The sequence below is a fragment of the Nyctereutes procyonoides genome, unplaced genomic scaffold (genome assembly GCF_905146905.1).
Source record: "Nyctereutes procyonoides isolate TBG_1078 unplaced genomic scaffold, NYPRO_anot_genome, whole genome shotgun sequence".
Classification (NCBI taxonomy): Eukaryota; Metazoa; Chordata; class Mammalia; order Carnivora; family Canidae; genus Nyctereutes; species Nyctereutes procyonoides.
The window spans coordinates 8,355,145-8,368,796 of record NW_026575144.1 but is presented as its reverse complement, the minus strand read 5'-3'; the positions used below and the strand labels follow the sequence as shown (position 1 = coordinate 8,368,796).

The 13,652-nt window shown below is 36.3% G+C and overlaps 1 protein-coding gene across 5 annotated transcripts in view; it reads left to right on the top strand.

The window, feature by feature from the left end:
- BICC1 (BicC family RNA binding protein 1) overlaps positions 1-13,652 on the top strand; it is a 279,085-nt gene that overhangs the window by 7,607 nt on the left and 257,826 nt on the right. The window contains exon 1 of one of the 5 annotated variants that reach the window (XM_055308894.1): positions 2,165-2,257. The exons of the other annotated variants lie outside the window; for them this stretch is intronic. Coding sequence (XP_055164869.1) covers positions 2,219-2,257 — 39 coding nt within the window. The 5' untranslated portion in view covers positions 2,165-2,218. Of the gene's footprint in view, positions 1-2,164; positions 2,258-13,652 lie in introns of those variants that run through there. 5 annotated transcript variants of the gene reach the window in all.

Genomic DNA, 13,652 nt, shown 5'->3' with positions numbered 1-13,652 from the left:
CATGAGAGACACAGAGAGAGGCAGAGACATAGGCAGAGGGAGAAGCAGGCTTCTGTGGGCAGTCTGATGTGGGACTTCCTCCCAGGACCCCAGGATTACGACCTGAGCCAAAGGCAGACGCTCAACCACTGAGCCACCCAGATGTTCCTGAGCATGGTTTAAAATGAATATAAACTATCCCCTTGACATATCATACTTTGCTTAAACCTTATGACATAAGCATTTATGATAAAACTTTTCCCAGGAGGGGAAAGAGCCTAGGGTTTTTACTCAAACTGACTGGGATTCAGATCTTGGGCAGGTTAATAACCCGTGCTTGGGTAAGTAAATAACTTCTCTGAGCTTCAGTCTTTTTATCTCTGCAGTGAGGATAAAAGTATTGAGGATTAGAAATATTGTGTATAAGCCAGATGCAGTGCCAGATGCAGTGCATATACTCAAAAAATGGCAGATGGTGAATATTAATATTGCTGTCCCAAACACTCTCGCCTAAAAGCATGGCTTGCATCCTGAATATTCTCTTATGAAAAATTCTTACTAGTGAAATTTTGGGGGCAAAGGGCATGGATATTTTAAGACTCTTGATAAAGTTTGCAAAATTATTTTTGAAAGTTTCATAGGTTAGGCAGAAGAGACAACAGATTTGCAGGATGTCTGCTCCTTTTGCCTTTGATCTTACAACCTGGCTTGTTTGGGCTAGTAAGTGTGAGAAATTAGGATGTAATTGAATTACCTATCCAGATTTAGAGTTCTATATGTTTCTTTCACTAAAAATTTTGAATGGTGTTTATTTTACCTGATTAACATGTCAGATTCTTAAAGTCTGTGTGCATTAAAATTACCTGAGAAGATTGTACAGAAACTCTGGACTTGTGTTGGAGATACTGATTGTGTTGGTTTGATAATGTCAGTAGTGGTTGGAATCTGCATTTTGAAAAGAATCTCATGTGAATCCAATGTAGGTGATCTAGGGCTACTACACTTTGAGAAGTGTTGCTATATGGTTATATAATGATGGCCAAAATTAAGAAGATTCAGATCCTTTTCTTTCTTTGATTTTCTTTACTCTTGAAGCTTATACTTTCTCCATGTTAAACCATCTTGAAACATTTTAGTCTAGGAGCATAATTTATAACTGGCACAGCATTGTTTAGAGTGGCTTGTTGTATGGGACCTGGGAAGAGCCTAAACCTGTGGGAGGATATATTCCTGCGGGAGGATATATTGTTTTTATTATGGCACAGCAGGCTCAGAATAAATTTAATTTTCCTACAGATTCCCATTAAATTAGTTGTAATAGATACCTATTCAATATATTATGAAATCATTTAAAAGGACACATTTGTTGTTACAGAAATTTAAAAGGCAGTGTGAAGGGAACTTTTAAGAATAAAAACAGTCATCAGTAACCCCAGTATACTGAAGCTATTTTCATTTTTCTGCCTTGAAATGTAGTTTTGACATACATAATAGTTTTGACTATTTGCATAGTTTATGTAGTTCATGCTATAGTATTAACTACTACTTTGTATTTAGTATTTTGATTTAATATATTAAATGTTTTTGTATTTCCTTTTTTTAAAGATTTTCTTCATTCATGAGAGACACACACACACACAGAGAGAGAGAGAGAGAGAGAGAGAGAGAGAGAGAGGCAGAGATACAGGCTGCTGTTGAGATCTGTGTTTTACAGTTAGAGAAGCTAAAAACCCTTTAAACTTGGGGCATCGGTTTCTTTTTGGAATTCTTCGTGGGACTAGACACTAGTTTTCTTCTTAGGGTTGTTGCAGAGTTGAAACTCCTATGCAGTGTAGAGATACACCAAATCTCAATCTAAGATGCTAACCTGTCCTCCAGAATAGGTTAGTGTTTCCCCTAGTTCCCTGCTGAAATGCAGAGGAATGTGGTAGTAGGTGCACAGTTGGGTTAGAATTCTTGGTGAGATTGCACATATTCCAAAGCTCTGCCTTGTACTAGCTTTGGTTAACTTTTCTGTTTTCTTCACAAAACAGAGATAATAACATCTCTCTCCCAGGGCTGCAGTGAAGATTACATGATAGTTTGTGTAAAGTTGGCTCACAGTTGATTCTCTGTACATGATCTGTATGTTTCAAATTCATCTCTTATTCCTCTTCAGCACCTAGTCCAGTGCAGTGTTTATGACCCATGAATAAATGACCCATGGTGGAATTGGACTAAAAACTGCTCATTTTGGGCTATGGACTTGGCATTGACCTCCTGGAATGGAACTTTAAAGGTAGGGCATGTACTTAGCCTTAAGATATATCCCAGTTCTGCCTTACATAAATAAGGCATAGTAATTGTCCACATGCAAGGTGGTCTTTCTTTACTTTTAGTCCAGGAGCTATGTAGAATGTTGTACTATTAGTGATACATTAGTGCAGAGATTTGAATTGAGGATATGGAAAATAATCCAAGTGAGGTTAATGCTGAGTAATTTGTCTCTGTTTCTGATCTGAATTAGTTTTATACATTGAAATTTGTCAAGGTAAGTATAGTTATTTATTTAGATGTAGATACTGCATTATCTCTTTCTTACAAGAATACATCTCCAGATACTTGTTTAAATATGATTTTAAAGCATTTCAGATAAAGAGCTAATCTGTTTTTGAAATAACTGGTCTTTTATGTTAATTGCTCATTGTACTAGGATAGTCACTGACATATTTTTAGTTAGAAGAAAGTAAACCATTCCTCTCAGAAGAGTGGATAACCAGGAGTCAGGCGATTTGAGTTCATTATCTAGTCTTGCCATTGACATTTTACAAGTCATTTAACTTCTCAGGGTTTTGGATTAGATTTCCCTAAAATCCTTTCCAGTTTTAGTGTCCCGAGTATTTTGCTAAGAATACAATAAAAACCCAATATTGGCATGTGGTGATAGAAGCTCACTGAGTTTACATACATAAGTCGTTTGGGTAGGAATTTGCCTTTATGAGTACCATACACATGAGCCTTCACAACCAGTGGGGGAAGAGGGTGGAATGGAGACAGTTGGAGTATCCTGGTTTGGAGGAGCAAGTATTCATAAGACAGCTGACTGTGAGCTCTGTTGATGTCTTGGCAGTTTTCAGTGTCCTGTGGGCTAGGTTCCCTAATTTAAGATTTTCTACTGACCAGAATGGCAGTGCTAACCATAGTTGAAACTTGTTGGTGTTGACTTAACTGATTTAGATGAACAAAGGAGATCATGTGCTTCCCCATGTAGCATCTTTTTGTCACATTTTCCTTCTTCTGTAACATGTCCAGTTTTCAAGCCTCATGTGCCAAGATTTAAACATGTCATATAAACCACTACAGAATCATGGTAGGGAAATGTAATAATGTTCATTAGAGTAAAATCTCAATTAAAAAATATGTCCAAATTTTAAGTATTTTCAGAATTATTTTAATTCCTTCTTCATTATTGAGCTCTAACACACTATTTATCTTTAGAGGACCACTAAAGCTTGTATTATATATTTTTTGAGTTGGTCCCTTTATCATATTCTGAGCTTTTGAAGTACCATTTAAGCAAAAAAAAATCAATATTTTGGTAAGAAATGGCTGTCTTTTAAATTGCTTGATTATAATGATCTAATTTAAAAAGCCAGAAAAGTGTTTAGCATGAGTATTACAGGAGGACTCATATAAAGAAATGCTTATTTTAATCCAGGGGATTGTTTTTCTTCATTTATTTTTTACATTGGTAAAGGAAACCCAAGATTAGCGTAAATCTATAGGGTTTTTATTATTTTTGTTACAGGGGTCTATAATTTAGTAAAACATTGCTGGCAGTCATACTGTCACCAAAACAGAAAGATTGCCTTCAAAAATATATTTGCTGTCAATGAATGGACATCTGAGATACATTATCTATGGAAAGTGTGTTTGACTACATCAAACATCTAGGCTTGAGCAACAAAATTTTATAAAAGTATATTTGAATTTGAAGGAAGTTCTGCATAAATGGTTAGCTTTAAAGCTTGTGAAAATTGTTTTATTATAAATCATTAGAAATAGTGAGGGCATCTGAAAAACCCAATGGGCAATTGCTGTGTTTAAAAAAAATCATGAGGTGATGTTAAGGGACTTCACAAATGAATAAAGCTTTTTACCTATAAGAGGAATACAGTCTAGGGGCAGCCCTGGTGGCTTAGTGGTTTGGCGCCGCCTTTGGCTTGGGGTGTGATCCTGGAGACCCGGGATCGAGTCCCACGTCGGGCTCCCTGCATGGGGCCTGCTTCTCCCTCTGCCTGTGTCTCTGTATCTCTCATGAATAAATAAATAAAATCTTTTTTTTTTTTTAAAGAGGAATACAGTCTAGTAGAAGAGAGGAAACCCTCCTATACACAATAACAGAAAAGAAAGGGAGATCCTATGGAGTAAGGTCCTGCTTAAATAATGTGGTTCTTAGCCTGAGGTTGCCTACCTCTGTCCCTTAAGATTAGGGTTTGCAACAGCTAGCTTATTTGGGAAATCCTAGGATTTCAGGGTTTTGGATTAGATTTCCCTAAAGAAGAGGCTAGGAGAGTCAAATGGGGAAGAAAAAGCCAAAGCCAATACAGTGATGCATTATTAACTTGGTTACCTCTAAGGGTGACTACATTTAGTAGTCTCAGAGTCTACATCCCTAAATCATTCATCTAAGGCACTAAAAGGAGAAGTACTTGTCTATAAGCTTGTATACATCTTTTGAGAGGATTGGGGGTTGACCTATGAGGTTTGCCTTCTCTGCACTTCTGGGTTACATATGTGTGACACCTCTTGAGCCTGCATGCATCCAACCAGCTCCCATAGCAGGAAGTGAGAAGTCTGTCTGAGATGAGGTCTCTTAACAAAGAATGAGTTGACACCTGCACACAGTCATTACTTTTAGCTTGGAAAGAGAGTGGAAGAGATGAAGTGTAATGGAGGTGAGATAATGTATAATATGGTCCGTACAATACAAAAGCTGTATGTATTTTAAATGCAAAAAAAAATTTAGAAAGTGGGAGATAGAAATGAATGTCAGTACCTTTTATTTTAAACCAAAGAGTAGTCTTTACTGTAAATTTTTGGTGACTGCTGTTGTGTATGTTTCTGTTGAGTTTGTTATAATGTGAGAATATAGAAATAGACTGGTCTGTGGTCAGAAAGATGGTAGAATAGAAAACTCCAGAACTCACTCCCCTGTAGAAACACTGACTTAGTATTCAGTCCAAAAAGCCATTATGACCGTGCCCAGGCATACTCAGAGGCAAGAATAGCTGCATTGAAGTGGGTCAGAAAGATAGTTTCATTTTATTCTTATCAGTCTCTCTTGCAGGCTAGTAAAGCTAGTGATTAAAAGGAAAAGCCCAATATGCTGCTTGTCCCTTGGAAGGGAAAGAGAATAGTGGAACATATATCCAGTGTTTTCTTGGAGTGGGGGACTACTTGAGGGGTTGGTTTATATTTTGTTGCTTGACTTGGAGTGCTGATGAGGAACTGGTATACTTTGGATGCCTGAGGCATCTTAAAACAAAAGAGAGCTCAGCAGCTTATGATCCTGCCAGAGAAACTGCAGTACTGTAGACAAACACCAGAGGGAGAAAGAGACTAATGCCTCATGAAAAAGAAACTGGAAAATCTCTCAAATTGGAAAATTACATTAGCCCAGAGAACATGTGTCCTTGTAAAATGTTTGAGAGGCCCCCAAAATCTCTAGCCAGGCTGACTGATAGAAGTCTTCCATTATACAAAGCCAGTCTATAAAATTTGGGGGAGGTGGCTGCTTTTTTAAAATGCAAAAATCACAACAAAAAATATGGCAAATAACAAGGCACATAAAAAAAGTGGGGAAATGTGGCTCAATAAAAAAAAACAAAAACAAAAACAAAATAAATCTTCAGCAACTGAGCCTAAAGAAATGGAGATCTATGAATTACCTGACAAAGATTTAAAAATAATTGTCTTAAACTCAGAGTGCTTCAATAGTTTAATTGAGAAATTCAGTAGAGGGGATCAACATCAGACTTGATAAAACAGAAGAAAGAATCAGTGAACTTGAAGACAGTTCATTTGAAATGATCAAATCAAAGGAATGAAAGGAAAAACAAATGAAATGTGAAAAAAGCCTAAGGGACAGATGGAACACTGTCAAATGGACCAATTTATACAATATGGGAGTCTCTGAAGAGAAGAAGAGAGATGAGTTTCTCTGAAGACACAATGACAGAAAACTTCCCAAATAAGGAAGGAAATGAACATTCAAATTCAAGAAACTGGGATCCCTGGGTGGCGCAGCGGTTTAGCGCCTGCCTTTGGCCCAGGGCGCGATCCTGGAGACCCGGGATCGAATCCCACGTCAGGCTCCCGGTGCATGGAGCCTGATTCTCCCTCTGCCTATGTCTCTGCCTCTCTCTCTCTCCCTGTGTGACTATCATAAATAAATAAAAATTAAAAAAAATTCAAGAAACTTAAAATATTCCAACTAAGACGAATCTGAAGAAGTCCACACTGAGACACATTATAGAAAACCCAAAAATGGATTCTCAACTTATGGTCAACTAATCTTTGACAAAGCAGGAAATAATATCTGATGGAAAAAAGATAGTCTCTTCAACAAATGCTGTTGGGAAAATTGGACAGCCACATGCAGAAGATTGAAACTAGATCATTCTCTTACATCATACACAAAAATAAAATGGATGAAAGACCTAACTGTGATATAGGAATTGAACAAAATCCTAGAGGAGAACACAGGCAGCAACCTCTTCTACCTTGGCTGCAGCAACTTCTTGCTAGATATATCTTCAAAGACAAGAGAAATAAAAGTAAAAAAATGAAATATTGCAACTTCATTGAGATAAAAAGCTTTTGCACAGCAAAGTAAACAGTCGGCAAAACAAAAAGACAACCAACAGAATGGGAGAAGATATTTGCAAATGACTTATCAGATAAAGGGCTAGTACCCAAAATCTGTAAAAAACTTATCAAACTCAACACCCAAAAAATGAAAAAATCCAGTCAAGAAATGGCAGAAGACATGAACAGACATTTCTCAAAAGAAGACACAAATGGCCAACAAATACATGAAGGAATGCTCATCATCATTTAGCATCAAGGAAATACAAGTCAAAACCACAATGAGATACCACTTCACACCAGTCAGAATGGCAAAAATTAACAAGTCAGGAAATGACAGATGTTGGTGAGGATGCAGAGAAAGGGCAATGCTCTCATTGTTGGTGGGAATGTAAGCTGGTACAGCCAGTGTGAAAAATATTATGGAGGTTCCTCAAGAAGTTAAAAATAGAGCTACCTTACAACCCAGTAATTGCATTACTAGTTAAAAGATAAAATGTAGTGATCCAAAAGGGCAATTGCACCCTAGTGTTTATAACAGCAATGTCCATAATAGACAAACTATGGAAAGAGCCATCGACTGATGAATGGATTAAGATATCCATTGACTATGAATGAATTAAGAAGATCTGGTGTGGGAATCCCTGGGTGGCTCAGTGGTTTAGTGCCTGCCTTTGGCCCAGGGTACGATCCTGGGGTCCTGGGATCGAGTCCCATGTCGGGCTCCCGGCGTGGAGCCTGCTTCTCCCTCCTCCTGTGTCTCTGCCTCTCTTTCTCTCTCTATGTCTATCATAAATGAATAAATAAATCTTTAAAAAATTAATAAGACAAGCCTCATAGGGAGAAGGGGGCAAAAAAAAAAAAAAGATCTGGTGTGTGTGTGTGTGTGTGTGTATGTATGTATGTATATATGTATGTATATATGTATCTATCTATCTAATGGGATATTACCCAGCCATCAAAAAATTGAAATCTTACCATTTGCAATGATGTGGATTGAACTAGAGGTTATTATGCTAAGCAAAATAAATTAATCAGAGAAAGACAATTATCATATGATTTCACTCATATGTGGAATTAAGCAGCAAAATAGAGGATCATAGGGGAAGAGAGGAAAAAATAAAACAAGATGCAATCAAAGAGGAAGACAAACCATAAGAGAGTCTTAATTATAGGAAACAAACTGAGGGTGTTGGAGGGGTGGTGGGTGGGGGGATGGGGTAACTGGGTGATGGGCATTAAAGAGAGCACTTGATATAATGAGCACTGGATGTTATATGCAACTGATGAATCGCTGAATTCTACTTCTGAAACTAATAATACACTGTTAATTAATTGAATTTAAATTAAAAAAGACATTATAATCAAACTCTTAAAAGTCAGGACAATCTTGAGAGCAGCCAGAAAAAAACAGCTTACATACAAGGACTCCCTTATGAGTATCTGCAGATTTCTCAGCAGAAACATTATAGGCCAGAGGGAGTGGGATAATATACACAAAGTGCTAAAAGAAAAAAAAAACCTGTCAAACAAGAATACTATATCTGGCAAAACTGTCTTTCAGAAGTGAAGGAGAAATATAGATCATCCTGGATAAATAAATGCTGAGGAAGTTCATCACAACTAGATGTGCCTAACAAGAATTGTTAAATGAAGTCCTTTAAGTTGAAATGAAAGGACACTAGATAGCAACACAAAGCATATATAAATATAAAGATCTTCAGTAAAGAAAATACCTATAGGACATGTCCCTATAAAAAAAGATCAATGAAACACGAAGGCAGCAAGAGAGGAAAAGAGGGATAAAATATCTGTAAGATATATAAAAATCAATTAACAAAATTAAAAAAGTCCTTCCCTATCAGCAATTTTTTAAGTATAAACAGAGTAAACTTCCCCAGTCAAAAGATGTAGAGTGGCTGAATGGATTTAAAAAATGGGCAACTCTGTATTGTTTATAAGAGACTCACTTTAGGTATAAAGAGTACCCAGGCTGAAGGTGAAAGAAAGAGCAAAGATATGTCATTGTAAATAGAAACCAAAAGAGAGCAGGGGTGATACTTATACCAGACAAAATAAACTTTAAGTTAAAAACTGCTACAAGACACAAAGAAGGTGACTAATGATGAAAGGCTCAGTTTACTAAGAAGATGTAACAGTTGTATGCACCTAATAACAGAGCGCCTAGTTGTGTGAAGCAAACGTTACATTGACAGAAGTGAAGGGAGAAATAGTAACACAGTAATAGTGGGATATTTCAACACCTCACTTTCAGTAAGGGGATAGGAGAACCAGACAGAAAGCTAGCAAGGGAACAGGACTTGAACAACCTGATGGACTAGTTGGAACACTCCACTCAACAACAGCAGAATGCACATTTTTTCTTAAGTGTACGTTGAATATTCTCTAGGATCACATGTTAGGCCATAAAACTATTCTTAAATTTAAGAAGATTAAGATCATAGTGGCTACCTCTTTTGACCACAGTGGAATGAAACTAAAGATCAATAGCAAAGGAAAACTGGAAAATTCACAAATATGTAAAACAAACAAACAAACAAAAGCACACACTCCTGAACAGTCAGTAGGTCAAAGGAGAAAATACAGGGGAATTTAGAAAATATCTTGAGACAAGTGAAAATGAAGACAAAAGATAAAATGTGGGATGCAGCAAAAGCAGTAGTACTAAGAGGGAAGTTTATAGTGGTAAATGCCTATATTAAAAAAAGAACAAATTTCAAAGTGATAGTCTAACAACTTAGATCTAGAAAAAGGAGAAAGGAGCTAAACCCAAGTTTAGCAGAAGGAAGGAAATAGTAAACATTGGTAGGGAAATCAATGATATATAGAATAGAAAAACAACAGTAGAAAAACCAATGACATTAAGAGTTGGTTCTTTGGAAAGATTAATGAAATTGAAAAGTTCTTTGCTGGTCTATGAATAAAATGAGACTCAAATAACAAAAATCAATCATGAAAGTGGAGATATTACAAATGATGCCACAGAAATAAAAAAGATCATACAGGACAACTGTGAACAATTATATGCCAACAAATTGGATAACCTGGAAGAATTGGTTAAATTTAGAAAAATATATGACCTACCAAGACTGAATCATGAAGAGATAAAAAATCTGGACAGAGCTAGAATTGTTACGGAGATTGAATCAGCAGTAATCTTCCAATAATGAAAATCTCAGAACCAGATGGCTTCCCTGGAGAATGATACCAAACATTTAAAGAAGAATTGAATCCAGTTCTTTTCCAACTCTTCCTAAAATATGAGGAGGAGGGAACACTTCCAAACTCATGCTGTGGGACCCCCTGATGTCAAAGTCAAAGATACTGTAAGAAAACTACAGATTAATATCCCTAATGAACATTGATGCAAAGATCCTCAAAATATTAGGAAACTAAATTCAACAGCACATTAAAAGGATTCTACATCATGTCCAAGTAAGATTATTTCTGGAATGCAAAAATGGTTTAACATGTGAGAATCAATCAGTATAATTTACCACATGAACAGAATTAAAGGACAAAACCCACATGATCTCAAGTGGGTAGTAAAAAGCGTTTGACAGTATTCATCATCCTTTCATGAAAAAAACATTCAATAAACTGAGAATAGAAGGAAATTACCTCAATCTAAGGAAGAGCAAATATGAAAAGCCACAGCTAATATCACTCAGTGGTGAAAAACTGAAAGCTTTTCCTCCAAGTCAGGATGCCCATTCTAACCACTTCTATTCAGCAAAGTACCAAAAGTCCTAGTCAGAACAATCAAGCAGGGAAAAAGAAGTAAGGCATCCAAATGGAAAAGGACGAGGTAAAATTATTTGTTTGCAGGTGGCATGATCTTGTATGTAGAAAACCCTAAAGATGCCATACACACAAAAATTTAGAGTAAACTAATTTAGCAAGGTTGTAGGATACAGAATGAAGACACAAAAGTAAATTGCATTTCTATACAAGGACCAATCTGAAAATAAGAAAATAATCCCAAATATAATAGCATCAAAAAGATAAAATACTTAGGAAATAAACTTAACTGAGGAGGTAAAAGGTTTGCATATTGAGAACTACAAAATATTGCTGAAAGAAATTAAAGAAGATGCAAATAAATGGAAAGACATATATGTAGTTGAAAGGTTTAGTATTGTTAAAATGCCCTGCCACCCCAGTGATCTACAGATTTGCTGCAAATGCTATAAAAATCTTAATCTCATGTTTTGCAGAAATAGAAAAAAATTCTAAAACTCTTATGGAATCTTAAAGTGCCCCAAGTAGTAAAGTCAGTCTTGAGAAAGACAAAGTTGGAGGCCTCACACTTTCTGACTTCAAAACATATTATAAAACTGTAGTAATCAAACAGTATGGCACAGAGACAGACCTATTGACCGAAAGAACACAACAGAGAACCCAGAAATAAACTTTCCCTTATTTGGTCAGAAGATATTTGACAAAGGTGCTAATGCCACATGATAGGAAAGGATAGTCTCTTCAGCAAGCAGTGTTAGGAAAACTGGAGGTCTGCAGGCAAAAGAATTAAGCTTGGACCCTTACTTTACACCATATACAAACATTAACTAAAATGGTTCAAAGACCTAAATGTAAGACCTGAAACTGTAAAACTCCTGGAAGAAAACATAAAGGATGGGCTTTGTGTCGCCGGATTTGGCAGTTATTTTTGGATATAACACCAAAAGCATAGATACAACAAGCAGTAATAGACAAAAGGTATGATATTAAACTTAAAAACTTATGTGCAGCAAAGGAAACAATCAACAGAATGAAAAGGCTACCAACAGAATGGAGAAAATATTTGCAAACTATGTATCTGATAAAGGATTAATATCCATATTCTAGAATTCCTACAACTCAGTAACAAAACACAAAATTATTAAAAAATTGATAAAGGTTTTGAATAGCCATTGCTCCAAAGAGGATGCACAAATGACCAACAAACATAAAAAGATGCTCAACATCAAATAATCATTAAGAAAATGCAAGTTTTTAAAGCCACAATGAGATATCACCTCCCAGGCATTAGGATGGCCATTATTCAAAAAAAACAAAAACAAAAAACAAAAAACAAAAAAACAGAAAATAAGTGTAGGCAAGTATACGGAGAAATTGGAACCCTTGTGCACTGTTGGTGGGAATGTAATATGGTGCAGCTGCTATGGAAGATAGTATGATGCTTCCTTGACAAATTAAAAATGGAGTTATATATGATCTAGCAATCCTACTTCTCTATAGATATCCAAAAGAATTGAAAACATCCATTCAAAGAGATAGCTGCACACTCATGTTCAATGGAGCATTTTCCACAGTAGCCAAGAGATGGAAGCAACCTAAAGTCCATCAGTCGATAAATGGAGAAAGAAAATGTGTGTGCACGTACACACACAATGGAATCTTACGTTGCCTTAAAAAGAAGAAAATCTTGTCATATGCTACAACATGAATGAACCTTGAGAACATTATTGCTAAGAGAAAAGTAAAATAAGCTAGTCACAGAAGGATAAATACTGCCTGATTACACATATATGAGGTATCTAAAATAGTAAAAACTCTCAGAAACAGAAAGTAAAATGGTGGTGCCAGGGGCTGGAGTGGAAAAGAGGAGTCTGCTCAGTTGTTACAGTTTCCATTTTGGAGATGAAAAACTTCTAGAGATCTGTTGCACAGCAATGTGCATATAGTTAACACTATTGTACTGTTCACTTAAAAATGGTTAAGATAGTAAATGTTACATATTTTTGACTAAATTAAAACCAAAAAAGAAAAAAAAAACCCTGTATGTTGTCCTCTTACTTTTTTTACCCAATAAGACAGATTTTTGCCTTAGGTAAACCTTTATGAACAGTCACGATCTTTTAAAAACTTTAATAGTTGGAAAAGAGAAAGCAAAAGGCACTTGAAAAATCATACTAATTCTTTATCTTTTGTTAATAGTTTAAAAAGAAGAGAACTTTCTGTATTTCATAAGGGTGAAAGCACTCCTCCATTGAAACCTGAACCATGAGTATTTCCTTCTGAGAAATGCATGAAAATAAATCGGTATGAAGGCAGAGTCCTGCAGTAGCTGGAACCTTGTAATAGCATTTACATTTGGTATTAACATGGTCATACAGGAAAAAATATTCAGTTATTTTCAAGCTCTCAAATCCCAAATGTGCTGGATAGATATTTCTTTTTTTTTTTTATAATTAATTTTTATTGGTGTTCAATTTATCAACATACAGAATAACACCCAGTGCTCATCCCGTCAAGTGTCCCCCTCCGTGCCCGTCACCCATTCACCCCCACCCCCCGCCCTCCTCCCCTTCCACCACCCCTAGTTCATTTCCCAGAGTTAGAAGTCTTTATGTTCTGTGTCCCTTTCTGATATCTCCCACACATTTCTTCTCCCTTCCCTTATATTCCCCTTCACTATTATTCATATTCCCCAAATGAGTGAGAACATACACTGTTTGTCCTTCTCCGATTGACTTACTTCACTCAGCATAATACCCTCCAGTTCCATCCACGTTGAAGCAAATGGTATTTGTCGTTTCTAATGGCTGAGTAATATTCCATTGTATACATAAACCACATCTTCTTTATCCATTCATCTTTCGATGGGCACCGAGGCTCCTTCCACAGTTTGGCTATTGTGGACATGGCTGCTAGAAACATCGGGGTGCAGGTGCCCCGGCGTTTCATTGCATCTGAATCTTCGGGGTAAATCCCTAACAGTGCAATTGCTGGGTCGTAGGGTAGATATTTCTTTTAAAAAATAAACATACAATATGGATTTGTGTGACTTGAAGTTTAAA